Here is a 27942-nt window from a genome sequence, read left to right as displayed (position 1 = left end):
TGTTTCAATGGAATGCTCAGTCTAATGAGCAAAGACTTGGCAGTGTGATCAAGGGTTATGGGAAAATGACACATTTGTAAGCCTTATGCAGGTGAATCTCACAAAAAACGTATAAAATTTCCCCCAAAATGTAAATTATTCTTTGCATAAAGAAATTGAAGTCTATTTTATGACCATTGCAATTATTTGCATTGTGACATTATTGACAGTTTTTTGACAGCACACTTTTCCCCCATATTTATATAAATATTTATTTTGAGTTACGGTTGAGTATGTGGTTGTGGGTGCACCATTGTCATGAAATTAATGTCACAATACAAAAAGTACTATTGGTCTTAAAAAGGCCTTATTTCATGGTCCTATTTCATTTTGATTGTGAGGTAAAATATGACAGATAAGTTCTTCATGACAAATGTTTTGTGAGATTCACCCATGCAGGGAGTCAGAGGAAGGTTACCATAATATGTGGGTTTAGACTGAATTTGATGAAGTCAGACAGCTGCAAAGAGCTGTAATAAAGCTGTCGCTTTCTGTGTCAGTGCATTATAATGAATGATCAACACCCAAATTCATGTGCTACATCATGTGATAATACATTGTACTTTTACATATAAAACAAATGGGTGAAAATGATTACAGCACCTATAAATGTTCTATCAACAGTAGGAACTCCTTGTTTGTACAAGAGGGTCCTCGGCTGCGGCCCTCTTCCATGGGTCACTTGGTGGATCATGTCATCCATGCCTCACCCAGTCTGCCTGTTTTCTCCAATCACAAATCAGCTTCCTCCACGCAGGCCAACAGCATCAGCCTGGAGTCTACACCGTGAGTACTTCCTCTTTTCCAAGAGAAGCAAAATCTAAACACCAAGTAATAATTTTCCCACACCCTTACATTGAAGGAGCACCCTGAGCTATATCAAGAGTCCACAATTTCATAATGACTTAGGCTAAGCAACCACCTAGCAACCACCCAGAACAATTTAGCAATGTGCTAAATCCACACAGAACACTCTATCGTTGTGGCAGTGAGTTTTGCAAAGGCAAGCAACTCACATTTTCTTCGTGAAATGACAAAAATGTAGCTCCATTACAGTATAAAATGCTTCATAGGTAATTCGTTAATACACATTCAGATTTTTAGAAATTACATGCAATTATTATTCATATATTTACACATTTCAATGTGTACAAACTGGTACGCTGTAAAGCATTGTATAATGCATGTTAATGACTTGTTCAGAACAGAAGTTATTATATTGTGTTGCTGTTGTTTTTGTCAAGGTAAGACAAGTTATGGATTCTACCTTTTAAGGGTACAGCATTTCAGATGTTAAAGTCATAAGTCTATGAAATGTTGACATAATCATTTGAAGTAATTTCAGTAAGCCTCAAGTTCCCAAAATCCTTAAAAGATTGTAACCTCTATCCATATGAGATTTTTTTTGTGCATGGCAATTGTCTTAATGGAGTATACTACTGAACACTTTTACCGGACATTTGGTTTAGTCATTAGTTTATTTTATTAGTGTGCTTTATAATGCTTTTCAAGTCTTTTTTTTTTTTTACCTCAGAGCCACTCTAACTTACTTATTAAAACATCAAATCATTTCAGTTATTATAAAACACTATTTGCAGCAGCCACATAATTTAGTGTGAAAAAATCTCAGTTTTGCTCCTCAGATGTGAAATGTGGTTGAACTGCAGCAAACTGTCTTTTATTAGCTTTTTGTTTTGTCTGTGCCTTCTAATCACAGCCACCACCCTCTGTCTGCGCCCTTAAATGGCCCCAAATGGAAACTAAACACACACTGTAAAATGTGCTGCTGTAAAATGTGTTTACCGCTGTCAGAGCAGTGGGCACATTGCTTTTTGATGGGTCTGTGTTAAAAATGACAAGCGCTTTGTGCTTGGGTAAAATATGATTTATTTTGCACTGGCGCTGTAGTCCCACCACTGAATAGTGGTGCTTTAAGCACTAGGGGTATCACAGACTACTGGACAAGTTGACTACATCTAACATAGTCAACACCATCGGCCTGAAGTCGACAAGGCGCCCAACAACACCTCTGTAGGAAATACAGCAGGTGTGAAGCCCTGTGGCTCCGGACTAAAAAAAAACGCAGTGGCCCAATTATAGGCTGTGATGTTCTGTCAGACTCGCATTAAAAGACGCATACACAAATCTTACACATTCTCCCTATCTGTATTGCACATGCACATAGCGTTGTATCAACACTGATAATTTTGAGAACATTCCATTGGCTACTCTGATAAAGTTCACATAAATGCTACAGTAACCTGCATTATATGCAAACTGGCCTTCAAATATAGCTGAAATACTAGTGTTATGCTAACCTGGATGCTATTTGCACCATCAAGAACACGTTTCAGCAAAAGTCAGAAAAGCGCTTCAAGTTGGAGTCCGATGACCTTACAGAATACGTCCTGATTGACAACTCTGTATGTTGGGACATCTGACTTGGATGCTGTTCGTTCCTTTAAGAACGCGATTTGGCAACAGTTTTAAAAAAGTGCTTCAAGTTTGAGTCCAATGACATGACTGAATGCATCCTCATTGTTGTCTGCACTCTAAAACCCATGGCTGCTCAAAACCACCTGAGAGCCATCTCTTTTTATGTATTTTTTTATTTTAGTTTTTTTTTTTTTGTCCCTTGGGTCACTTCTCTTTTTGCTGTATATTTTAATGACTTCACTCTTCGGTGCTATATCGATGAAAGTCCCAGCTCTCGTAGCAGTGTAGATAAACACACTTGCTGTACTGTATGTGACTTTTGGCCTTCTGAGCTGCTCTGCAGAAGCGTAATGTGTTAAGTTTTGGTCAGAGCGGTCACTTTCTGACACCCTGCCAGGGGTGAGAATACAAACAACTAGAAACAGCAACAAAAGCCAAACGGGGACAGTGTGAGTTGATGCACACATGGTGATGCACACACTTATATGCTCCATATGTGAACAGCACTCTCAAATACTCATGAACACCATGGTGCTGTGTTCTTGTGGAAGTGTGCACCCAAGTGTGAAAGCTAAAACACAATGTGTTGCATAATTTAATGGTTCACTGAATTGTGACAGTATAATGTGTTCAGTTCAACTGAATGAAACATATTAAACTGAAATTTGCTGAACCAGTTTAACGTCTCAAATAGCTGGTTGGATTCCAAGAATACTACTGCTGAGGTTTTGATGATGCATTGTTCACGTGTTGAAAAAAAAAAAAATGCCTGCAATAACTGACTTTCTTCCATGAAACACAAACAGGGCTGTTTTGAAGAATGTGTACTTTGCTATTTTCAATATATGAAAGCAGGGACTCCAAAAAGCACTGTAAAAGTAATGTAGTCCTACGACTTGTGCGCTATATTCTAAGTCCTACCAAATCTTAGCTCTTAAAACTCATTTGTGCATACACATAGTCAAACATGAGGGCAGTAAATGTTGAAGTTGTTGAAATGATGAGTTTTCATTTTTGGGTGAACTCTTTCTGAGGAATCACATCTCACTCTCCAAGCTTTATTTTAATTTCTCCCTAAAATCACAAGGTCTCCGGAAGGCATTGAAGGCCTGCCCCCTGCCCTCCCACCCAAACAGTCCCGGAAGAACCTGAGCCAACTTATACTATCCCACTCCCAACAGGACTTAGACAACCACATCAACGAAATGTACAATGTCCCCATAGCAACAGACAAGGCCACGGTAAGACAACATTTACTGACTCACTCAACCTAGATCCTGTCCATGCGGTGCTTTGGTTTTTGCTCTTTCTAAAGTTGGATGGTACTTGCGTTAATAGTCTTGCCATCCCTCCCTTGTATGGTACGCCACTGATGTGGTTTCTCATAAAGTAATAAAACACCTTGTGGTTTGTGCACACCGTTCAATTAAGAGACACTGTATTGTATTGTATTGTATTGTATTGTGAAACAGTAATACATTACATTTTTACGGAACCATTCATACATAAAATGCAGCTAAAAACATTTAGAAAAAGTATATACTAGATAAAAATGACAAAAAAATAATAATAATTAAATAATTAAAATGATTAATAATTAAAAATAAAGGAAAATAATAAAAAAAAAATACATTACTAAAGATACTTAAAGAATATTAATCAAAAGTTAACTTAAAAAGATAAGTCTTCAGAAAAATTAAAACATTTATAAAATGTTTTGAAAGTCAGAAAACGTATGAAGGTGCATTCAGTGCTTTAAACCAAGGCAAATTAGCTATACATGTATAATATGGTGTCTCTTAAATTTTTGAAGAATTTAATGTTATATGCAAATGTTGACATTATTGTGAATTTGTGTTGCTTGTTTAGCCCAATGGAGTCGTTCCTCATGACAATCTTGTTCTGATCAAGATGAAACCAGATGAGAATGGAAGATTTGGGTTTAATGTGAAGGTAAGTTATTCAGCATCTGTAATTTTCTGTGACTGACTGATTATTCATTTGCTTTGTAATCACCCTCTCTCTCTCTCTCTCTCTCTCTCTCTCTCTCTCTCTCTCTCATGTTCAGGGTGGCTCTGATCAGAAGATGCCCATAATTGTGTCTCGGGTAGCACCTGGAACATCGGTATGTTAAAGGGGCTGTTCATTGTTGTATATACTGCAGTAAAAACCTTTATAGAGCTGCTGGGATTAACAAAAATAGAATAGGCTCATTGAACAGTGACCCCTATAGGATTAGGGGTGGATGAGTGTGGATTTGACCCAGTTCACTGTTTTATATATGCATGTGTGTTGAAGGACTCCATTCAAAATCTGATGTGGAATATTCTTACTTGATATCTAGCTTCCAATCATAAAGGAACTCTGTTGTCCCATGCTTGGAAGATGGTGTATATCGAAACATAATTAATGTCCGTCCGAGTTTCCAGGATGTAAGGCTGACATGCCGTTCTTTTATACTTTCAAAAGTGGGAAGTTGAAAATTCTGACATTTGAGTTGAATGAAATGCAGCATTGCAGAATGCAGAATATTCTGAATATTCAAATTTTGCATGAAGTACTCCTTTTTTCTTTTTTTTTTTTTCATTTCATAATTTTCTGTCTGTGTCTCCACTCTAGGCTGATTTATGTGTGCCTCGTCTGAACGAGGGTGATCAGGTTGTGCTGATCAATGGTCGAGATATTTCAGAGCACACGCATGATCAGGTAGTCATGTTCATCAAGGCTAGCTGTGAGAGTCACTCGGGGGAGCTCATCCTTTTGGTGCGCCCCAATGGTGAGCTCTGGCTTTGACTACATTTTATGTCAGAATGATTGTTTAGCACACATGAATATCACCACAATGTCTTAATTCTTTTAGCCCCAACTGAGTGTCATTTAAGGAATATTTCGGGTTCAGTACAAGTTAAGCTCAAACGACTGTGGCATAATATTGATTAACACAAAAATGTATTTACACTTGGCCCTCTTTTTCTTTGGAAAAAAAGCACAAAGGTGGGTTCCAGTGAGGCCCTTACAATGGAAGTGAATGGGGCCAGTCCAAAATGTTAAAATGCTCACTGTTTTAAAAGTATAGCCACAATATACAGTATGTGTTAACATGATTTTAATGTGATAAAATTGCTGACTAACCTTTTAAGTGTAAAGTTATAGTCAATTTTACAACTTCTTTGCCATGATGATGTAATGTTAACAAACCCTAAAATGACTGTAAAAAAAGTCAATTCCATTGTAAGTGCCTACCACGATTTTTTTTTTTTTTTAAATATATATATATAAAAGGAGGGATGAGTCGAAATAAATGTTTGTGGTAATCAACATTATGCCACAAATGCTGTTGATGGAGCTTAACTTGTACTGAACTTAGAATACTCTTTTAAAGAGTCATGATGAAAGCAAATATAGACCATAATAAAAAAAATACTACATTTCTCAGCATTCTCATAATTATGATTTTTATGGACAGCATTGATTTGATCAGTTCACTTTTTTTGCTTTTGTTGACGAAAAATATTGTTCCCCAATGAAATTAACCTCAAGCCTAAGGCCTAGATTACATAATCACACAAAAATGTTTTATTGTCTTCCGAGTTATTGCTAGGTCTGCCCAGTTTTTCTGCAGAAAGTTCTACAGAATTGGAACACGTGTCATTCTCAAACTTCTATGCATGCAAACACCTTGTGTGCTTATTTGGACTAACATTCACTGTCTATCCTTATGTAGCCATCTATGATGTAGTTGAGGAGAAACTGGAGACAGAGCCGGATTTTCAGTACATCCCAGAGAAATCTCCCACAGATCCCTCCCATCTGGACCAGGACGCCTGGAGGGACTCCATGCTGCAGCTAAAAGAGGGTCTTAACAGTGGTGCTGTTCTGGCTCAGTTTGATGTGAGTTATTATAAAGAGTTCTTAAAATACAGTACTGTGCAAAAGTCTTAGGCACATAAGATGTTTCACAAAAGCATTTGTCTTAAGATGGTTATATATATCTTTAGCTTTAGTGTGTCAATAGGAAATATAAATGTTAGTCTCCCAAACATTACTTTTGCAAATAGAAAAGATTAGAACAGTAGAACAGGGAGCCCTGCAACAGATGTCATGGCCCCCACAAAGCCCCCCACTGAACATTGTATCAGTCTGAGATTACATAAAGAGACAGAAGCAATTGAGACAGCCTAAATAGATAGAAGAACTGTGGCGAATTCTCCAAGAAGCTTGGAACATCCTATCTGCCAACTACCAAGAAAAACTGTGTCCAGGTGTACCTAGGAGAATTGGTGCTGTTTTAAAGGCAAAGGTGGTCACACCAAATGTTGATTTAGCTTTTTTATGTTTACTAGACTTTGTATGACAATTGATAAATGAAAACTATTTATTTCATTAATTTTAAAGATATCGTCACTATGCAAAATTTTTCACAAGTGCCTAAATCTTTTGCACAGTACTGTACATGTATGTATAGTTTAAGTTTATCTGCTATATCTTATGTAAACGTATGCAGCATGCTGTGAAATTTACAGCAATCAGTGTTATTCATGATGTGGTCATATCAGCAAGAACTTCCTATTACTACTTTTCATTCATCAGGCAGCCCTAATATCTTTCTGTTAGATATTATGCCTGCTTGCAGAAGTGCTGGTGAATGCATGCCTTAGTTCATGAATGATAGTGAGGTTATGGTCAAGTATTTTAGGATCATTTACTATTTTGATAAATTTGTGATGTATTGATCTGATGAGATCAGTGCCATGTATCACAATAAAAGCTGAACAAATTCTAGATTTCAGGATTGGTTTTAGTTTGACAAAACTCATCCAATCCAATCAGGCTTCATTAGGGTTAAGTGGTATCAAGACGCTCGTTATCAGCCAATCACGTGCAGAAACATCTCGTGACAGAGTCAGCGAGATTTACTTCTCCGCTGAAGATGTTTATGAAAATTATGATAAATTATAAGAATTTAAACACAGTTATAACTATAATGAATAATTATAATACATTTACACAGCACAGAGGATCACTAAAGAATTTAAAGGCATTTACAAAGCAAGAAGAAACATTGCTGCTGCTGCTGCTGCTAGAGCATGAAAACAAGTCTGAATGTGGTGAAAATATTAAATTAGATAATATATCGATGTGAAAGTAACTTTATATAGGTCCACAACAAGAACATTCAGGCTTGTAATTTTAATAGTTTAATATCTTGATTTGAAATTTAAACAATTGAAATTAAAAGCTTTAGTATTAATTTTAATTACTAACTTAATATCATTTAATACTATTAGACATTAAAACACTGTTGAATAATAAAAATGTGAGCAATTGTAAAATGAGTAGATGGAATGCACTAATAAACACTTATTTGTTCTTTCTAGCAGCATAAGACACAATAAAGACATATTTGGTGTGCTAGTGTGCTTTTATTGAACTTCAAGTGAAATACTGTATGTTCATGACATCTCTGCCAGCAAATCCTAATAGGAAAGGGTTTGGGTGGAATTCACACTTTTCTGATTAATCTACAGTATATTGTGGAGTGATTAAGTTTTTATATTTGAAAGTCATTCGATCATTATTGATATTGTATTAATATCTTACTTGAAATTATATAATTATTTTAGGTTTATTTATTCAAACATATTTTATGGCTAGTGTGGGAAAATGATTTGGAAAAAATTAAAGTGTCTTTAAACAAATGCAAGACTGCCAAAAAAAAATATATTTCTTGCAATAGATAATGATTATGAATAGCTTATTTTGTAAATTCATAAAATTGTCTCGTTGAAGTGCACTTTAAATTGGAGTGAGAGATGTTGGGGGCAGTGACTGTCTCTTTGCTCACAGCTGATTGGTCCAGTATCTGGATGACATCTCTGATCTGGAACATAACCTGCCCCGGAGCAGGTTATCCGATCAGCGTATGTTACTATGCCGATGAACCCCGATGAAAGCCTATCCACTTAATTCAGAGTTCGCTTAAACTAAGTTTAAACTTATCTAGCTAGCTGTTTAATCCTGCTTTGTGACATAGGCTAGAGGTCTTTAGTGCTCATATCAAAACAATTTGTTATCACATTACGATTAGAAATAAAATGTACAAAATCAACAATTAATGCACATTAGTGGGTTGGTTGATGTATTGGGAACTGGGACACAATTATTGCTATTTTGCTTGAATGGATAGTGAGCCATGGAAGAGTAATGGAGAAATTAGAGCATGAGTCTAGGGCTGCACGATTATGACAAAAATCATAATTGTTGGTTATTTCCTTGGACGTTATAATTGCGTTTTTTTTTTTTTTTTTTTTTTTACTTATTTATTTATTTATTTATAGAATTTACATTAAAACACTTATTGTGTGGGGCAGTTGCATGCCGTACTCTTTATGTAGGCTATGCATCAAAACAACTTGAGAACTATATTCCTGAATTGCTTTAATATTTTAATTGCATGACAAACAAAAGGTGTTAGTCACATTTTAATAAATTGTACACAGTATCATTTAGATATTGAGCATTACGGATATGCCTTTAGACCAATTTAAACGCATCAGATTTGGCTCTGCATTTGTGCACCCTACGGCCCCCAAAAATATGGTGTAAATAGAACATTTCTGCACAGTGGGAGTACACCTATATGGAATGCATTAATTGACACTTTTTATGATTATATAATTGCGACAGCTGTAATTGTAATCTGTATTATAATTTTGGTTGATTGTGCAGTCCTACATGAGTCTGAGAGCTGTATGGGAGAGAACATTGTCACCAGGATCCCATGTTAAGATTCACCATTGAAGACAACCATAACAACCATTCATTCAGCGAAACATTAAAAGCTACAAATTTGAGTGGCAGATTATAACACAAACACACACACTAACAAAATGAAACTCTATTCCTCTATATTTAATAAAGAGGAGCTATATCTTTTTCAAGAGTTGGGGATGAAATCGGTCATGGCAAAATGTAGTGGGGACAAGTTATGGAGCAGTGAATTAAAGTTCAGCAGGAAAATACATTTTAGAGCAGAAAAATCCATTTTAATGTGTTAAAATGCTTCCCCATCACACATAACTATCCTGTGGTCTTGAAAAGATGGTAAGATACTGGCTTTTTTATTTTCTTTTTTGCTTATTGCGCATTCTTGTAGCCATGCATGCACACAAAGCACAGGGTAGAATGTGTCCTAAAAGTAATACATGCATTAAAATGCTCAGATTAGAGAAGATTTTGAAGTACAAGGGGATGTCCAAAGACACAGTCTCTGCTGATCACTGCAGTGACTCCAATTGTGAATGTTTCATGAGGTTAATGGTTCATGAATACAATTTCTGGTTTCAAACAAAAGTGGAAAGGAATTCATGAAAACTGTTTTAGGTCACATTTTAAGATTCCTATTCCTACCCATTTACAAGTTTTAATTAATTGGTGTTTTGTCTTGTTTTGTTTTAAAGCAACTGTACCGGAAAAGGCCTGGAATGACAATGTCATGTGCCAAATTACCTCAGAATATTTCCAAAAATCGCTACAGAGACATCTCACCTTGTGAGTATCACTGCATGCCATTCCTTTGCATTAACCACTGGAAATTATAAAAAACGAATCAGTTTTTGTTATTTTCTTGTCAGATGATGCAACTAGAGTCATCTTGAAAGGCACAGATGACTACATCAATGCAAATTACATCAATGTGAGTGGCTCATAATTATTTTATTATCATGCATGGAAACTCAGTCTCCCAAAGGAGGACAGAATGTGACTGATAGCCTCTCATAATGCTGTTCTGTTATTGAAACGTTTGCAGATGGAAATCCCTGCCTCCAGTCTCATAAACCGCTATATTGCCTGCCAGGGGCCGCTGCCCAACACATGCCCGGACTTCTGGCAGATGACGTGGGAGCAGGGCTCCTCCATGGTAGTCATGCTTACCACTCAGGTTGAGCGAGGACGTGTATGTGTGACTCCTGATCTTTGACATTGCTTTAAACTTTGCAAATACTTAAAACATGACATTTCTTAAATCTTATTTGGATAAGATCGCTCAACCATCCGTTTCTTTTGCAGGTGAAGTGCCATCAGTACTGGCCTGACCCCTCAGGTAGCGCTACATACGGCGGCTTTCAAGTTTCCTGCCAAACGGAGGAGGGAAACTCTGCTTTCTTGGTTAGAGATATGACCCTTAATCACATTGAGGTAAGTGTATTAATGATATGGCCTTTTTAGTGTTACTTGGCCTTTTTTCTAGACAACACAGGGTCCAAAATGAACTTTTAACCACACCTGCCAGTAAAAGAGTAAATTGAGGAAATCATCCATTTGCACTTTTTATTTAAAAAGTATATTTTTTGTCCCTATGGTGATGGAATTATTTAACTGTTTTTCCTATTTATATTTGTGAAAAACAGAAGATCATCAAATGCTTTACAAGATGAGCCAGTCTTTGTTTTGTGATGACGCTGTTATAATAACCATGTCCTTACAATGTCATTTTGTGTTTGCTGGTCTGTTGTTTGTGCTGTTAGAGTGGGGAGAGCCGGGAGTTGACCCAGATCCAGTACCTAGCATGGCCTGACCATGGTGTACCAGATGACTCAACGGACTTCCTGGATTTTGTGGCTCTGGTCCGCAGTAAACGAGCTAGAAAGGATGAGCCCGTTGTGGTCCACTGCAGGTAAATGATAAAACAGTGGTCATAAGTCCTTGGTCTGTTTGTGGCTGTATCTGCATAATAGGTTCTAAATGTTGTATAGAGGTTTTCTTCAAGCAGATGCTTTTTATCCAGAGTGAATTACAGTGCAATCAGGTCTTAATTCACTGAAATAACAAACAAAATAACTCTCTCTCCACCATGGCCCAGTGCTGGCATTGGCCGAACAGGAGTTCTTATCACCATGGAGACGGCGATGTGTCTGATGGAGTGCAGTCAGCCTGTGTATCCATTAGACACTGTGAGAACCATGAGGGATCAGAGGGCCATGATGATTCAGACACCTGTAAGTCCTACCCATCCACTTTCTTCCTCCTCACCCTCAAATTTCCTGTCAGCTATACATTAGAAGTTTTATGATTGGCTTTTTTAGGACTTCTGCCTTGAGTTGCTAGGAAGAGGCTGAATATTGCACAACCAACATCAGACATGATAAATAAACAACAAAAATAAATTTGATGTCACATTTTCATCCTGAGATAAAATGATGTTGAATAACACTGGTAAATAAATTAGCTCTAAAAAACAAAACAAACAACAACAAAAAAACACTATTACTTAAAACATTTATGTTGGGAATCTTTAGGCACCTCATGATTTAATTTGATTCATGGAGTCACAGTGCGATTACAAATGAATTCTTACTGTATCCATACAAAGGAATTTCAGCAACAGCTTCAGTCTGTATAAATAAAATGGCGCATCAGAGGCACCTTATACTTTGCCTTCATAAATCTTTTTGTCTGTGATTGTGCAGTGAACTTTAGAGTAGAGGTTGACCGATAGTGGATTTTGCCGATACGGATAACTAAGGTGGTGGAAAAGGCCGATAACTGATTAATCGGCTGATAGTTTTTAAAATCTGTTTATTGAGTGTTCTTAGTCTTTCCTTATGACAAGCATAGACACAGAGACTACAAGTGTTCAAAATGAATTAAATCCATGATGCGTAATAATAACCAGAAAAAATTATGATTAGGAGCATAACGTGGGACTTTTAACTATAAGCAAACCCATAATATACTGGGGATTCTTACTTTGAAATTTCTGTGCTTTCAGCTCAACAATTAATAATGGTTATATAAATAAACATTCAGTAATATCTATACCTTATTCGTTTTTTGTTTTGTTTTATTACATCTCTAATGAATAATCGTGCATAAGCCGATAAACAGTGATAAACAATGCTGTATGTAAATATTCACCAAATTAAGCTTTTTATAACACATTTTACCATATGAAGGGGTGGGTGTGTGTGTGTGTGTGTGTGCGTGCGTGCGTGCGTGTCTCACCAGAAGAGGTTTCATTATTATCATTCACAGGATGACTGAAGTTGGAGAAACAGTGTATCTGCTGACAGGGCACGTTTTCATGTAGTCACATTTGTCTTTGCATGCCCTTGCTTCAGTTTAGAACACTTAATCAAAATATGCTAATCAAAATAAGATAAAAAAAAATAAAATTAAAAAATGAATCCACAGAACTGCCACTCACTGGATGTATTTTGTTTTTGCACCATTCTGTGGAAACTCTAGAGACTGTCGTGTGTGAAAATCTCAGGAGATTAGCAGTTACAGAAATACTCAAACCAGCCCATCTGGCACCAACAATCATGCCACAGTCCAAATCACTGAGATCACATTTTTTCCCCATTCTGATGATTGATGTGAACATTAACTGAAGCTCCTGACCCGTTTCTGCATGATTTTATGCACTGCACTGCTGCCACACGATTGGCTGATTAGATAATCGCATGAATAGGTAGGTGTACAGGTGAACCGAATAAAGTGGTCGTGAGTGTACATTGAAGTGAAGATAAAAATATGTAAGACTATTGTTAATGATGACAGATTTAGATACAGGAAATCTAGGAGGTGTCAATGATTGATTTTATTTCACCTCTAGAGGCCACTGTCATACTGTAGAACCAAGCCGTTCTAACTGTGGAATCCTCCAGTGCCGGCCACAGAAGAACACGGAGGAATATTAATAATAATTACAAAAAATATTGGCAACTATCTGTGTTGATTTTCAGCAACGATTAATCAGTAAAACGGATGTATCGGTGTGTGAAAGCGCCCTTACCGCTTTCTCTCTCTCCGGACGGACGCTTGAACACGCCGCCGCTGCCACAATCGGTCAACCTTTACTTTCGAGCATGTGATGCATTGTCTGATTGTTCTTTTGTGTGCAGAAAGAACAGAATACACTCACCAGTAACAACCCGCAACACCCTAGCAAAGCGGTGTTGCGAGTATTGCATGGGGAAGCAACACTCACATTTTCCTCATCTGTCTACATCCTGTCATCTACTTCCTAAAATATGAACATGTCTTTTGTTTGTTTCACAGTGATTGTATATGTCATTTATTCTCTCTCTCTCTCTCTCAGCACACACACACACACACACACACACACACACACACACACAGTCCATGAATTATGCTCTCATCCCAGTTTCACATACTGCCATCACACTTGACTGCTCTTGCTTGACAGATATATACATCCTCTATTCACCATGACTTACCATTTGTGCTCTGTCTTCTCAGAGCCAGTTCAAGTTTGTGTGTGAGGCTATACTGAAGGTTTACGAGGAGGGCCTGGTGAAACCGCTCAAGTCCACGCTGTACGAATCAAACTAATGTAACGCCAGCTTTTCCTGAAATTGATGCTGAAATTCACTGATGGAACACTCTCCACTTGATATCATGGCTCCGCAACGGACACATACCCAAAGCGGTGGAGAAATTTCTCGAGCCAGGAACACGGGACATAATCCAAGCACTGCTGCACTTTACACTGGCAAAAAGACAAAATGCCAAGCTTCAATGAGGAGAGAATATAAGGACACAAAATGTAACAAAGGTGAATTTGGTACTTGTTGGGGCTTTTGAGTGTTCAGGGTTTTGACAAATATTTGTTAATAATGAATATAGAAAAGATTGCTAGTGCCATATATAAGTTTTTAAGGGCAGGCCCGTGAATGAATGAGTGTTTTTATATGTGGTCACCTTAGTTAGTTGGAAACAAAAAAGAAAAGAAAAATCCACAAGACAATTCACATCCAGGCCTGTGCTTCAGATGAACATCTGTATTTTTATTAGGGATATTTATTGTGTTTTAGTTTTAATGCTGAGCCCTGCCCATTGGGGGGAAAAAAAGTCACTTCTTAGAATTCAAGATTGGTACTTCTTACTAAAGTGATAGTGGATAATTTTTTTTCTGTTTGATATGTTCTCCCTTTTTTGGCACAGGGTGAAATACATTTTTATTTATTGTGCTGTCTTAATAAAATTGATGCAGTCAGGACTTTAAAACACTTGACATTGCAGCTGTTTCTGAAGTGCTCCATGTCTACAACATATAGAGTGGTGTCAAGCACGGCTCGGCAATTAAGATACGAAACATTTACTAGCCACCATTGATCAATTAAATTACTATTCAATTTAAAGGAATAGTTCACCCAAAAATGATAATTCTCTCATCATTTACTCACCCTTTTGCCGTCTCAAGCTAGCATGATGTTCTTTCTTCAGTGGAACACAAAGGAGATGCTTTAAAGAATGTTCACACTGGTCATTTCCATAAAATCAGCATACAGGAACAGGAGTCCATATGTTTTATGCACTATAATCTAAGTTTTCTGAAGATATATGATAGTTTTATGTGAGGGATAGATAGAAATTTAAATAATTACTGAAAAGCTTCCTCACTGTCTTAGCTCTTAAATATCATTTGTACCTCCGCATATTGAAACTTGTCACAATCAGTTTCAAGACACATGAGCGCCAACAGCACTGTTCGAATTGAGCGCCAATAACACTGTTCGAATATCAAAATGACTAATTTGAATCAATATATCGAATTATCCTGTGAATTTTTGGTAGGGATTCTTGAGGAGTCGTACGTGCATCTGACGTAATCATTCAGTTCAAACGCAGTAAACAGTTTCGTGCTTTCGCGGCTACCAGCATTTATTTTCTGCCGTCACAAACTCTTTTCTCTAACCGTGACACTATCATCTTTCCCCACATTAATGTTATTAATACATTAGAGTTGCGGAGTGCCAATGCAGTGACACAATCAGAGATGTAGTAATGAACATACTGTAGTACGGAGCAGAGACATTATAGTGAGTTTCAGCAGAAAACTGAGCTGTGAAAGAACATGAGTCAACAGTGAAACTATTTCAAGCATTGGGCATCTCCTGCACAAAAGCTCAGTTGAGCTTTAAACAATGTTTGTAATATTTGTGATCAGGTAAGCATGTGATGCCCTGTCGTTTCGTTAGAAAACCCAAGAGAAAGAAGATAAAAGTTTGATTAATGTTGGATTGCGTGCTGGAATAATGTTGTCATTTGTTTATCCGAAATATAGCTTTATTTGAACGCTACAACAGAGGAGAACATTTTCAGGGAATAGTGATTTAAATTTTACTCGTTTCTCACACAAAGCTAGCTAGTCAGGAGAGTGGGGCATGTGGGGTATTCCTCACATTCTAGGGTTACAGAAAGTGACCTTTCCACAGGCTTCTTTTGATGGTGATCTCCATCTGGATTGGACTGATTGTAAGCAACATTCAGTGCCATCAGGCTGCAGTAGAGCTGTTCTCTGATCAGTAGTTTTTTGGGGAGTTTAAAGTCCAGGCTCTCATATCAAGAGTATGTTGTTTAAACAGGTTCAGCTCTTTCCAGTTTTTTGCTCAGATAAACTAAAAAAAAAAAAAAAAAAAAATTCTGTTCTTTGCAGGTTAGCTTTATATATATATATATATATATATATATATATATATATATATATATATATATATATTTTTTTTTATTTTTTTATTTTTTTTTATTTAGACTGGACTCAAGATATTAAATTCAGAGCCATAAACCCAACTTGGACTTTGTAATGATAACATCAGAAATTCACACACAGAGAATTCTTTAAGATGAGATTGCGTTTTAATGAACTCCTCTGCGGAAGAATGTCTTTCACACATTTATGCTATCCAAAAGCAAACGTTCCCACAAAAAATGAACTACTCTACCATTCCAAATCAAATTTTCAATCAGAGGAGTCAGTGTTACTCTGCCGCAAGCGATGTTATATGTACATGTTCACAAATAGGAGATGTGTTTTTGTTGTCCAGTCTACACGCCTCAGTATGTCAAATGCAGTACTGTGTGTGGATTCAGATTCATAGTTTCTTGTTCTGTACATGGTTGACCTGTTTATATCTTGTAGCAGACTGTGGTCTAGCACCTCACTGGGCAAGAACCTTGCTGGGTCAAGCATGGCTGGCGCTCTTGCGCACATGCAGAACTGACATTGATAGGCCTGACTCAACACATTAGAGCTGGTGTATGGTTCAGACTGTTTTTGAGCCCATGAAATCCAACATTTGCATTGATTTTAGAAGAAGAAAAAAGCATTGGCTACTCATGCTAAGATGTTGCAGTTTTCGGACATCTTGAACAAAAAACTCAATACAGGTTGTCTTAAATTTGTGACCAATTGCCCAGTTTCACAGGTTATCTTTAGTTAAATGCAGATCCAAGTGAATCCATGCCTGCACTCTTTGAAAGGTACTACTTCCTCAGGCAAGTACACCTTTTATTTGTGGTCATACTTGCTGGAGAAACTCGGATTTAGGACCAAATCATTCCCTTCTATGCTCAGCGTACAGTAACATAAGATGGCAAAATGACATGAAATTTTTGAGAAACTAAATGCATCCTGCCTTGTGGTAAAGACAGCACTTTTTCAACAGACATACAATTACAAACTAGTTTTAATGTTTTATTTGCTGCAAATAACAGGAAGGTCAAGCTGTGCCACTTGTCAATTTTTATGAAAATATTATAGTGTACATACAATGTTGTATATTAAAAAGAAAATCTTTCAAATAAAGTGAGCTGTGTTCTGGATTGTTCTTGCATAAGATATGTAAAACTGTTACAAATAGGCCTAGGCTACACCAAAATAATAATACCATTGCAACCTCAATTTTATTTGTAAATATCACAATTGAAGTCTTGATTTTGGCAGGGAGGAGAGTTCCTGACCCACTGTAGTTTCAAACTCTTAGAGTAACCAGTGGGTGGTGCTGTTGTAAAAATATAGAGCACCTGGAAGCACCTTGGCGCTGGTTGCAGCAAACAAAATTGTAAGGCAATTACAATTAAGGGTTATCTTAAATAAAGTGTTTTGTTGCAACTTGCTGCTCACTGTTTGATCATTGCAGTATTCATGCAAACTTCAAGAAAGTAAGTAAATAAGCATATAGAGTATAAAATGAAAAAGTGACATGAAAGTGAATGGTTAATTTATCACTCACCATCATTGACTAACAAGAGAATACCATGTACCACTTTTTTTATCACTGTTCTTTGAAGTACCAGGTAAATACCATGCATATAGCAGTACCATGGTAATACTGACATTATTTTTTTGAGGGGTAATATTCAGATACAGCACACAAAGTTCTGATACATTCTCATGAATAGTTTAATTCATATCAGTCATTTAATTTAACTGTACTGTGTCTAAAACACAATATAGTTCACCCAAAAATGAAAATGCTCTTACCATTTACTCACCCTCATGCCATCCCAGATGTGTATGACTTTCTTTCTTCCGCTGAACACAAACGAAGATTTTAGAAGAATATCTCTGCTCTGTAGGTCCATACATTATAAGTGAATGGTGACCAGAACTTTGAAGGTCTGAAAAGCACATAAAGGAAACATAGAAGTAATCCATAAGACTCCAGCGGCTAAATCCATGTCTTCAGAAGCAGGGACTAAAAACGGTTCAAGGAGCGAAAATGAAAACTAATGACTTTTTGCAGAACGTAATCGAAAACGGGAACAAAGTGATTATCAATTGTTCCGGAATGAAAATGCTTCTTTTAAATTCTGTAAACCGGTTATAACTGGTTAATTTTGTTCCGATCATTTTTTCATGAATCCAAACGGTTTATCACAGTAACTTTTTGGAGCTACACCACTTCATTTTGCCTGAGAAAAATTCAACATGCTTTGATCCTGAAGGAAACTTCTGCATCACACATTTTTTTGCCTAACTGCCCATTGTGGATGAAGCATTCTGTGAATGAAGACCTTTTTAACAACTATATAATTACTACATACTGAACTGTACATGCACGGCTAATCCAGATACAAGGAAAATATTATTAGAGATAAAAAGTACTCAGTTGTTCATTTTACATTGTACATTTCTGAATTATTGTTAGATATGATGCATCATTACAGATTTGATGCTGCCGGGTTTTGACTGAGAAGCAGATCTGTAATTAGAAATACACTTAACTGTTAATCAACTTTATGCTTGTTATGATTTCTTTGCTGATAAATCTGCCCAAAAAAGTATTGCTTAGTTTTGCTAATTTTGGTGAGTCAAGTGGCTTATTTTGGACGTGTTTTTCCAGACCAGGTTGCTTGTTTCTCTTGTGAGATCTGGCAACAATGCAATTGGTATTTCAACCACTCTTAGCTTGGTACTGTCATTTTAAAAAGAACGTTATTAACTGTTCTTCTATTTTGTTCTAACTGGTTACCATTTGGAAAGGAGGCTGTGGAACATTTGAACTGGAATGAAAAAATACAGTTTTTGCTCAGAATGAACCAAAATGAAAAATATTTTGTTTTTAGTCCCTGTTCAGAAGTGACATGATGGGTGTGGGTGAAAAAAAGATCAGTAATTAAGTCTGATGATAATTAACATATCAAACTCAACTTTTACTTTCACTTTGACATTCTTCTTTTGTTTTTGGGCATTCACATTCTTTGTGCATATTGCCACCTACTGGGCAGGGAGGAGAATTTATAGTAAAAACAAAAAACAAAAAAAAAAACTTAAATATTGATCTGTTTCTCACCCACACCTACTGTATAGCTTCAAAAGACGTGGATTTAACAACTGTAGTCATATGGGTTACTTTTATGTTGCCTTTATGTCCTTTTGAGAGCTTCAAAGTTCTGCCCAACATTCACTTGCACTGAATGGACCAACAGAGCTGAGACATTTCTCTAAAAATATTTGTGTTGAACACAAAAAAGAAAGTTATACACGTCTGGGATGGCTAGAGGGTGAGTAGATGATGAAGGAATTTTCATTTTTGGGTGAACTATCCCTTTACTTAAGTGCACTTTTCTGACATGTTTAACTTAACTCAATGGTTGATTATAATTTACTGAAAGATAAAGGTAAATTATATTCTAACAATCTATTTGCCCCACACCGGCCCTTTAAATTTAAATCCACTTTTAGGGATTTGCATGACGTCATTTCCTGAGGGAAAACAGCCACCCCGCAATCTTTCGGACTAGGGAGAATATCAGCAACGCTCATCTCCAGAAATCAATAAGGAGTTTAAGCCAGCCTGCGGCTCGGAAGATGGACAATTCAAAGCACAAAGTTATTTACTGATATAAACCGATGCGAGAGGATTGTTTCATCAGCGGAATATTGATACATCTGCAGTAAGTATCGCTTTTGTCACTGGACTGACGGAGGAACAACAAGTGGATACGCGATGCTAGCGCGCGAGCGTCTATAGTCATAATAAATACCGTATTTCTCAGTTGTGCCGCCATTGGAGGTGAATTGAGCGGAGTTTATTCTCTTACGCAAACAGGTGCCATTGGAGTTCAGCCAGCGCGTGATCGTGCGGTGCTCGCAACAGTTTTTGATGAAAAAAATAAAGAAAAAAAAAAAAAATGTAACAGATTAGATATCGCGCGTGCACATCTGACAAGAACGAGCTTTCGAGGTTTTGTCCGCGCTAAAGTAACATTGTCTATAATATTTTGAAGGGAAAAAAATAAAATAAAGGAAACGACTTAATTTTTAATACAACTTTGACAGTTATAGTTTCAAAATGTGTGTATACTATTTTCATAATAAAACCGTATAGTTTGTGTAATGAAAACTATAGTTACATTGACATAACCATGGTAATGGATTACTTGTGGTTTCTATGGGCTTGCTACAGATGCCACAGTTAAACTGTGGTTACTATGCATGAGCTGTGGTAAATTTTCATAAGGCAATAAGAAGCCATTCATGGTTTTACTCGTTACATTGTTTTACTATAGATTAAGTATCCTGCTGAACAAACTTCAAATTGGTTTCCCCAAACTGTTTCCACAATGTTGGAAGCATAGAATTTTCCAAAATGTCTTGGTAAGCTGAGGCATTAACATTTTGGAAAATTCTATGCTTCCAACATTGTGGAAACAGTTTGGGGAAGCCCTTTTCTGTTCCAGCATGACTGTGCCCTAGTGCACAAAACAAGGTCCATAAAGGCATGGTTGGATGAGTTTGGTGTGGAAGAACTTGACTGGCCCACACAGAGCCCTGACCTCAACCCTATCGAACACCTTTGGGATGAACTAGAACAGAGATTGCGAGCCAGGACCAACTCGATATTAATGCCTATGGATTTAGAATGGGATATCATTAAAGCTCCTGTAGGTGTCCCAATACTTTTGTCCATATAGTGTATATACAGTTGTGCTCAAAAGTTTGCATACCCTTGGAGAATTGGTAATATATGTACCATTTTTCAAGAAAACATGAGTGAGCAGGCAAAACTCATTTCTTTTATTTCTAATGGGATTCATATTCAACTGTAGGTTATAACAGAATGGCACAATCATGAAACAAAACATGGCAACAAAGAAAAAAATTAAATGACCCCTGTTCAAAAGTCTGCATACCCTTAGTTCTTAATACTGTGTATTGCCCCCTTTAGCATCAATGACAGCGTGCAGTCTTTAGTAATAGTTGTCTATGAGGCCCCAAATTCTTGCAGGTGGTATAGCTGCCCATTCGTCTTGGCAAAATGCCTCCAGGTCATGCAGAGTCTTTGGTCGTCTCGCATGAACCGCACGTTTGAGATCTCCCCAGAGTGGCTCGATGATATTAAGGTCAGGAGACTGTGATGGCCACTCCAGAACCTTCACCTTTTTCTGCTGTAACCACTGGAGGGTCAACTTGGCCTTGTGCTTAGGGTCATTGTCATGCTGGAAAGTCCAAGAGCGTCCCATGCGCAGCTTTCGTGCAGAAGAATGCAAATTGTCTGCCAGTATTTTCAGATAACATGCTGCATTCATCTTGCCATCAATTCTGAAAAATTCAACACACCCCCAAAACATCAGTGAGCCACCACCATGCTTCACACTGGGGATGGTATTCTTTTCACTATAGGCCTTGTTGACCTCTCTCCAAACATAGCGCTTATGGTTGTGACCATAAAGCTCTATTTTGGTCTCGTCACTCCAAATTACAGTGTGACAGAAGCTGTGAGGCGTGTCAAGGTGTTGTCAGGCATATTGTAACCGGGTTTTTTTGTGGCATTGGCGCAGTAAAGGCTTCTTTCTGGCAGCTCGACCATGCAGCTCATTTTTGTTCAAGTATCGTCGTATTGTGCTCCTTGAAACAACCACACCGTCTTTTTTCAGAGCAGCCTGTATTTCTCCTGAGGTTACCTGTGGGTTTTTCTTTGTATCCCGAACAATTCTTCTGGCAGTTGTGGCTGAAATCTTTCTTGGTCTACCTGACATTGATTTGGTATCAAGAGATCGCTGATTTTCCACTTCTTAATAAGTGACTGAACAGTACTGACTGGCATTTTCAAGGCTTTGGATATCTTTTTATATCCTTTTCCATCTTTATAAAGTTCCATTACCTTGTTACGCAGGTCTTTTGACAGTTCTTTTCTGCTCCCCATGGCTCAATATCTAGCCTGCTCGGTGCATCGACGTGAGAGCTAACAAACTCACTGACTATTTATACACAGACACTAATTGCAATTTAAAAAGCCCCAGGTGTGGGAAATTAATCTTTAATTTCCATTTAAACCTGTGTGTGTCACCTTGTGTGTCTGTAACAAGGCCAAACATTCAAGGGTATGTAAACTTTTGGTCAGGGCCATTTGGGTGATTTCTGTTATCATTATGATTTAAAAAGGAGCCAAACAACTATGTGATGATAAATGGCTTTATATGATCACTATCCTTAAAATTTTTTGCATGATCAGACATATTTTCAAAATCAATGCCAAAATTTCACAATTTCTGCCAGGGTATGCAAACTTTTGAGCACAACTGTATATACTGTGTGTGTATATATATATGTGTGTGTGTGTGTGTGTGTGTGTATATATATATATATATATATATATATTTATCACAATATCCAATTACATCGGCAGCATATTCTTGCTTTAGTGATTTTGCATTGAAAATTAAATTAATCTATTAAAAAAACTAAAAACTTAAATCAAATACATTTCTAAATTCAAATTGCACTCCAAACGAAAAAATTAAAAGAACAAAGTGATCAAAAAAAATAATATATATATAAGTATAAATCCATCTAAACATGCAGGTGGAAAATTGCCTACACAAATGAACACATAAAAACAATTATAAATGTAAAAATAATAATTATAATGATGATGATAATAATCACTGAAATATAAATCATGGTTTGAGGTGAACGTGTTTTTGTATTATTTTATCTTTTAATCACAGATGCATAGGGTGCAGAGTTGCATTAAGAATGAACTGCTCTGTGGAAACAAAGCAAACTGAACTCAAAGCACCTCCTGAGCTGAGATGTCTGAGGTCATTTGCAGCAATCATATTCGATACTGTTCTTGCAAAAAAAAAAGAAAAATTCAGAAGACAGAAACAAAGAAAGAGTGAGAACCTTTTACATGCGCGTGTTCCATGAGACTGCACGCCTCCGTACAAACAGCGTGTCATACATGCACAATGACGGCTTTTCTGTCATCTGTTCTTAAAAATATAATAAAGTGTGTTTCTTCAAGCGCGTGTCTGTGTGCCACGGGACAAATTATTTGTAATATTAATTTGATAATAATAATAGCCTAATAATAATAATAATTTAATACATTAATGGGAAAACAAGCCAAATATCATCTTGACATAGTCAAACGCATCAGCTATTGGCGATCACTCTGACCATCGTCGATCCCCGAGATCATCATCTGTTGGCACAACCCTAATGTGCATTTCTCTTTATAAATTAACAAAATGTTCAGACAGTCTCCTTGCTGATTTTTCCGATACATTCAGAATCATTCCCGCTTTTGCCGGTGTCGCTGCGGCTCGCTTCATGCGTGCGCTTGTAAAATTTATATTTTAAAGGCACATTATTGTGGTTTAGTATTTCCCTCTAATGTAGAACAGTGTTAGCAATGTTATTTATAACACTCTTTCTCAGCCCTGGAACTCAAACCATTTTCTGATGCACCCCAGAAAATATATATTTAAGTAATTAAATTGATATCATAAACGTGCGACAACTTGTTGACTAATGGCTTTGGTCGTGGGCAGCCCTAATACTGAGATTTCTTTCTGAATCTTTTTTTTTCTCTATCTGCCAACTGATTTGGGAAAATGCAGTCAGCACTAGTAATTAGCACTCGCTGAGAAGTTATGTCTCACGATTTGACTGCAAATGCTACATCCAAAAGCACTGGAAAAGCCCATTGATAATATTAGGGCCATATCCTCATGGACATGATTTTCTAGTTAATTTGCGGGAAACCACACAATGCAGTGCAGTTCTGTGTGCTGCTCGTGTACCTAAATCTCTGATGTGTCCGTGTGCGTCTCGCAGCAGCTGCCGCAGAAGATAAAAAAAATATATAATAATTGATATTTGCTTGAGCGGCAGCCGCATTTGTCTGCAATTAGTCTGAAATCTTTAAATACCAACCAAAGAAAATTTCACTGAGCTCTTCTTTAACCACAAAAACATGGAGAATAATAATTGTGAGTCATAAATTTAACAGAATTGTCCATCAAAAGCATCAGAGATATAGGCTAAAAAAAAATACATGCATATGTTACCCGGTGGTTTACAATAAAAATTAAATAAACATTTAAAAAATGTCATAACCAACTAAATTCATCTTGTAACATGAAGTTTAGCTTCATACACAAACTCTGCCATCAAATAATACATTTATTTTATAATTTATAATTAAATTATAAACAAAACATTTCACTGCCCAAAATATCCTAATATTTCATTGTGCATGGTTAAATGTTATGAATGGTGGACAAATGCTGTAAAAGAATGTATTTTAAGCAGCTCGTCAATGCTTTGAAAATAGTAAATAATAAGTAGGTGCTATTTATCTGTTAGGAGTTGCTGTCTGCTTTAGCAATAATGCTTTTTACCTCGACTATTCAAAAAGATACACAGTTAATTCATCAAGCTATTATGGGCCAGTTCAAGCTGACAACACTTCGTGGACCACAAGAGACTACAGAAGCCTACAGGTGTAGATACATTACGCTTAAAAAGACTTAATATCCAATATTAATACTATTTGTATGTATTTTTATTTCGATATGTTGTTTTTAGTAAACTGTGAGAGACATAATGTGGGTGGCTTGACTCTGAAGTTCTTGATTTTAAGTTTTTAACCACGATGAAACCACAATGCGAGTACCGTCTTGGCTGCACAAACGGCTCACAATTTTACCAGTTGTCAGGTCCTGTGTCATGTGAAACTGCCTTGTTTAGTTTCTATTACATTGGATACACACCCATCTTTATGTTTTTGTCGTGCCAGCCACCACGGTAGTCGATGTTATACAGTAGTCTCTGTAGTAACATTCAAGCGTATTGGTTGACTGGCGGGTGTGCCTGTGCGCGTATGTGTGTGTGCGTGTGTTTGCTTAAATGCAGTGAAACAACTCTGGCTATGCCTACGACTTAAGGGGCTAATACGGCTTCAGATAGAGATGTGTTCATTAATTTCTGTTTTGTTATTTATTTCATTGCATCACAAATGTCATGGACTCGGCTGGACTCTGAAAAAAATCCAGAGTCCCAAAGGCTCGAGTCAGAGTCAAGTCCGAGTAAAAATGCATTAAAATTGGACTTGTGACACAGACTCGAGTCCGAGTCCAAACTCAAGTACCTCAACTCTAGTTCTTATGACTGTTTCTTCCAGGCTGGAATAACAAATCTTCCTGAACATGCTCCGCTTCCTGCGCCGGACTCTGGGCAGGCGGTCCATCCGCAAACATGCTGAGAAAGCGCGTCTCCGGGAAGCCCAACGAGCCACGACACACATCCCTGCTGCTGGAGATGCCAAGTCCATCATCACCTGCCGAGTGTCTTTGTTAGACGGCACAGATGTCAGTGTAGACTTGCCGGTGAGTCACTCTTAAACACTAATGCATTAGTTTTGGAAAATGCACACATTGACTTTTTGCAGTTGAATACATTTTCTCTGTGTCAGATGCTTGTTGTCACTCATGTTGTTTGTTTGATTGTACTTGTGGTGAATTGACACACTCTAGTTTGGCTGTGAAAAGTGTTATTCATAGAGTTGCACAAGGTCAAGTTAAAAGTTGACATTGATTTAAGTTCATGGCTGAATCCAAGACATCAGTTTTCAGCCTGTGGTCTGACAGAAACTTTATCACTGAGTCACACTGATTCTCTGATATGCCAGGAAGAATGCAGCCTATTGTTCATTGTTGTTTGAGGCTGTTGTCTTATTACACAATCCTGGAAGAGAGTCTGGAGGAAGAGTAGTAAAGTGAGACCAGAGATGGTCTCTCTGTTGGTGACAATGCAAGTCAATTTGGAGGACCTTTCACTTGGCAAATATGACAACACTTGAGACTCAACTTGGATGCTATTGACTTGACTTCAGTTGATAATGAGATTACCAGGCATTCCTGCAAAGCTCTTCTGCTCAAAACGCTGCATAAATTGAGCATCAAATGTGAGTGGGCTAAAATCTTCATTGGTGCTGGAATCGAGTTGAAAAGAGTTAAAGGAATAGTTCACCAAAAATGAAAATTCTCATCATTTACTCACCCTCATGCCATCCCAGATGTGTATGACTGTCTTTCTTCAGCAGAACACAAATTAAGATTTTTAGAAGAATATCTCTGTTCTGTAGGTCCAAAAAATGCAGGTGAATGGGTGCCAACTTTTTGAAGCTCCAAAAAGCACATGTAGCCATCATAAAAGTAATCCATATGACTCCAGTGGATTAATTATTGTCTTCTGAAGCGAAATGCTAGGTGTAAGAAATAGATCGATATAAAAAAAGTTAAAAAAAATTCACAACATTTTGAGGTTTGTACGTTGACTAGGGTGGAGTACAAACTGCCTCTCGCGTGACGTAAGTGCGTAAGCCTCATCTGCATAGATATTCATATGTAGATCCCTTATTAGCAGCTGTTTCTATGGACTGCGATACTGTTTCCATTCAAAAGCAGTTTATGCAGTGGTCTGAGCAAGGAGCTCACAGTCTGAGGCATCTTCTCCATTCACTTTCATTCAAGCAGCTCTACTTGTTGACCGTTCCAAGATGGCGCCGCAGTTGACATATCGAAACCCACAATAAGTGATGTATTTGCCCGGACAATGAAATACCTGACCGGTACCCCATGATGGAGAGAATGCACAGATGAAATTGGTTCGTTGCCAAAGAGATGTTGCATACACTAAGTTAACTGTGCCTTTAAGCAGCTTGTAAAATTCCAGAAAATGACGTCAAGCCTTTAGACAATTAGCCAATTAGCTTCTGATAGGAGGTGTACTGAATTGGAGGTGAACCTGTGGATGTATTTTAAGGCCTACCTTCAACTCAGTGCCTCTTTGCTTGACATCATGGGAAAATCAAAAGAAATCAGCCAAGAACTCAGAAAGTAAAATTGTTGACCTCCACAAGTCTGGTTCATCCTTGGGAGCAACTTCCAAACGCCTGAAGGTGCCACGTTCATCTGTACAAACAATAGTACGCAAGTATAAACACCATGGGACAATCCAGCCATCATACTGCTCAGGAAGGAGACGCATTCTGTCTCCTAGAGATGAACGTATTTTGGTACGAAAAGTGCAAATCAATCCCAGAACAACAGCAAAGGACCTTGTGAAGATGCTGGAGGAAACAGGTAGACAAGTATCTATATCCACAGTAAAACAAGTCCTATATTGACATAACCTGAAAGGCTGCACAGCAAGGAAGAAGCCACTGCTCCAAAACCGCCATAAAAAAAGCCAGACTACAGTTTGCAAGTGCACATGGAGACTTACTTTTGGAGAAATGTCCTCTGGTCTAAAGAAACAAATATTGAACTGTTTGGCCATAATGACCATCGTTAGAAAAAGGGTGAGGCTTGCAAGTTGAAGAACACCGTCCCAACCGTGAAGCATGGTGGTGGCAGCATCATGTTGTGGGGGTGCTTTGCTGCAGGAGGGACTGGTGCACTTCACAAAATAGATGGCATCATGAGGAAGGAAAATTATGTGGATATATTGAAGAAAAATCTCAAGACATCAGCCAGGAAGTTAAAGTTCAGTCGCAAATGAGTTTTCCATATGGAAAATGACCCCAAGCATACCTCCAAAGTTGTGACAAAATGGCTCAAGAACAACAAATTCAAGGTATTTGAGTGGCCATCACAAAGCCCTGACCTCAATCTGATAGAAAGTTTGTGGGCAGAACTGAAAAAGCTTGTGCGAGCAAGGAGGCCTACAAACCTGACTCAGTTGCACCAGTTCTGTCTGGAGGAATGTGCCAAAATTCCAGCAACTTATTGTGAGATGCTTGTGGAAGGCTCCCCAAAACATTTGACCCAAGTTAAACATTTTCAAGTCAATGCTACCAAATACTAACAAAGTGTATGTAAACTTCTGACCCACTGGGAATGTGATAAAAGAAATAAAAG

The 27942-nt window shown here is 37.5% G+C and overlaps 2 protein-coding genes across 3 annotated transcripts in view; both read left to right on the top strand.

Moving 5' to 3' along the window:
• The window catches only part of ptpn4a (protein tyrosine phosphatase non-receptor type 4a), a 73569-nt gene extending 59059 nt beyond the window's left edge, over window positions 1–14510 (top strand). The window contains exons 15-27 of the mRNA XM_051709861.1: window positions 664–825; window positions 3563–3716; window positions 4345–4428; window positions 4544–4600; window positions 5095–5251; window positions 6200–6366; window positions 9936–10026; window positions 10110–10171; window positions 10286–10432; window positions 10546–10674; window positions 11004–11152; window positions 11339–11474; window positions 13741–14510. Coding sequence (XP_051565821.1) covers window positions 664–825; window positions 3563–3716; window positions 4345–4428; window positions 4544–4600; window positions 5095–5251; window positions 6200–6366; window positions 9936–10026; window positions 10110–10171; window positions 10286–10432; window positions 10546–10674; window positions 11004–11152; window positions 11339–11474; window positions 13741–13833 — 1588 coding nt within the window. The 3' untranslated portion in view covers window positions 13834–14510. The remainder of the gene's footprint in view (window positions 1–663; window positions 826–3562; window positions 3717–4344; window positions 4429–4543; window positions 4601–5094; window positions 5252–6199; window positions 6367–9935; window positions 10027–10109; window positions 10172–10285; window positions 10433–10545; window positions 10675–11003; window positions 11153–11338; window positions 11475–13740) is intronic.
• A 5006-nt stretch (window positions 14511–19516) lies between these two features.
• Window positions 19517–27942, top strand: part of epb41l5 (erythrocyte membrane protein band 4.1 like 5) — a 66260-nt gene continuing 57834 nt past the window's right edge. For both annotated transcript variants that reach the window (XM_051709863.1, XM_051709862.1), the window contains exons 1-2: window positions 19517–19683; window positions 25203–25407. In XM_051709863.1, coding sequence (XP_051565823.1) covers window positions 25228–25407 — 180 coding nt within the window. In that variant the 5' untranslated portion in view covers window positions 19517–19683; window positions 25203–25227. The remainder of the gene's footprint in view (window positions 19684–25202; window positions 25408–27942) is intronic.

Source organism: Myxocyprinus asiaticus, chromosome 11, assembly GCF_019703515.2.
Source record: "Myxocyprinus asiaticus isolate MX2 ecotype Aquarium Trade chromosome 11, UBuf_Myxa_2, whole genome shotgun sequence".
Taxonomy (NCBI): Eukaryota; Metazoa; Chordata; class Actinopteri; order Cypriniformes; family Catostomidae; genus Myxocyprinus; species Myxocyprinus asiaticus.
Note: the sequence above shows the minus strand (reverse complement) of the source record. Positions and strands in the feature narration are given on the sequence as shown.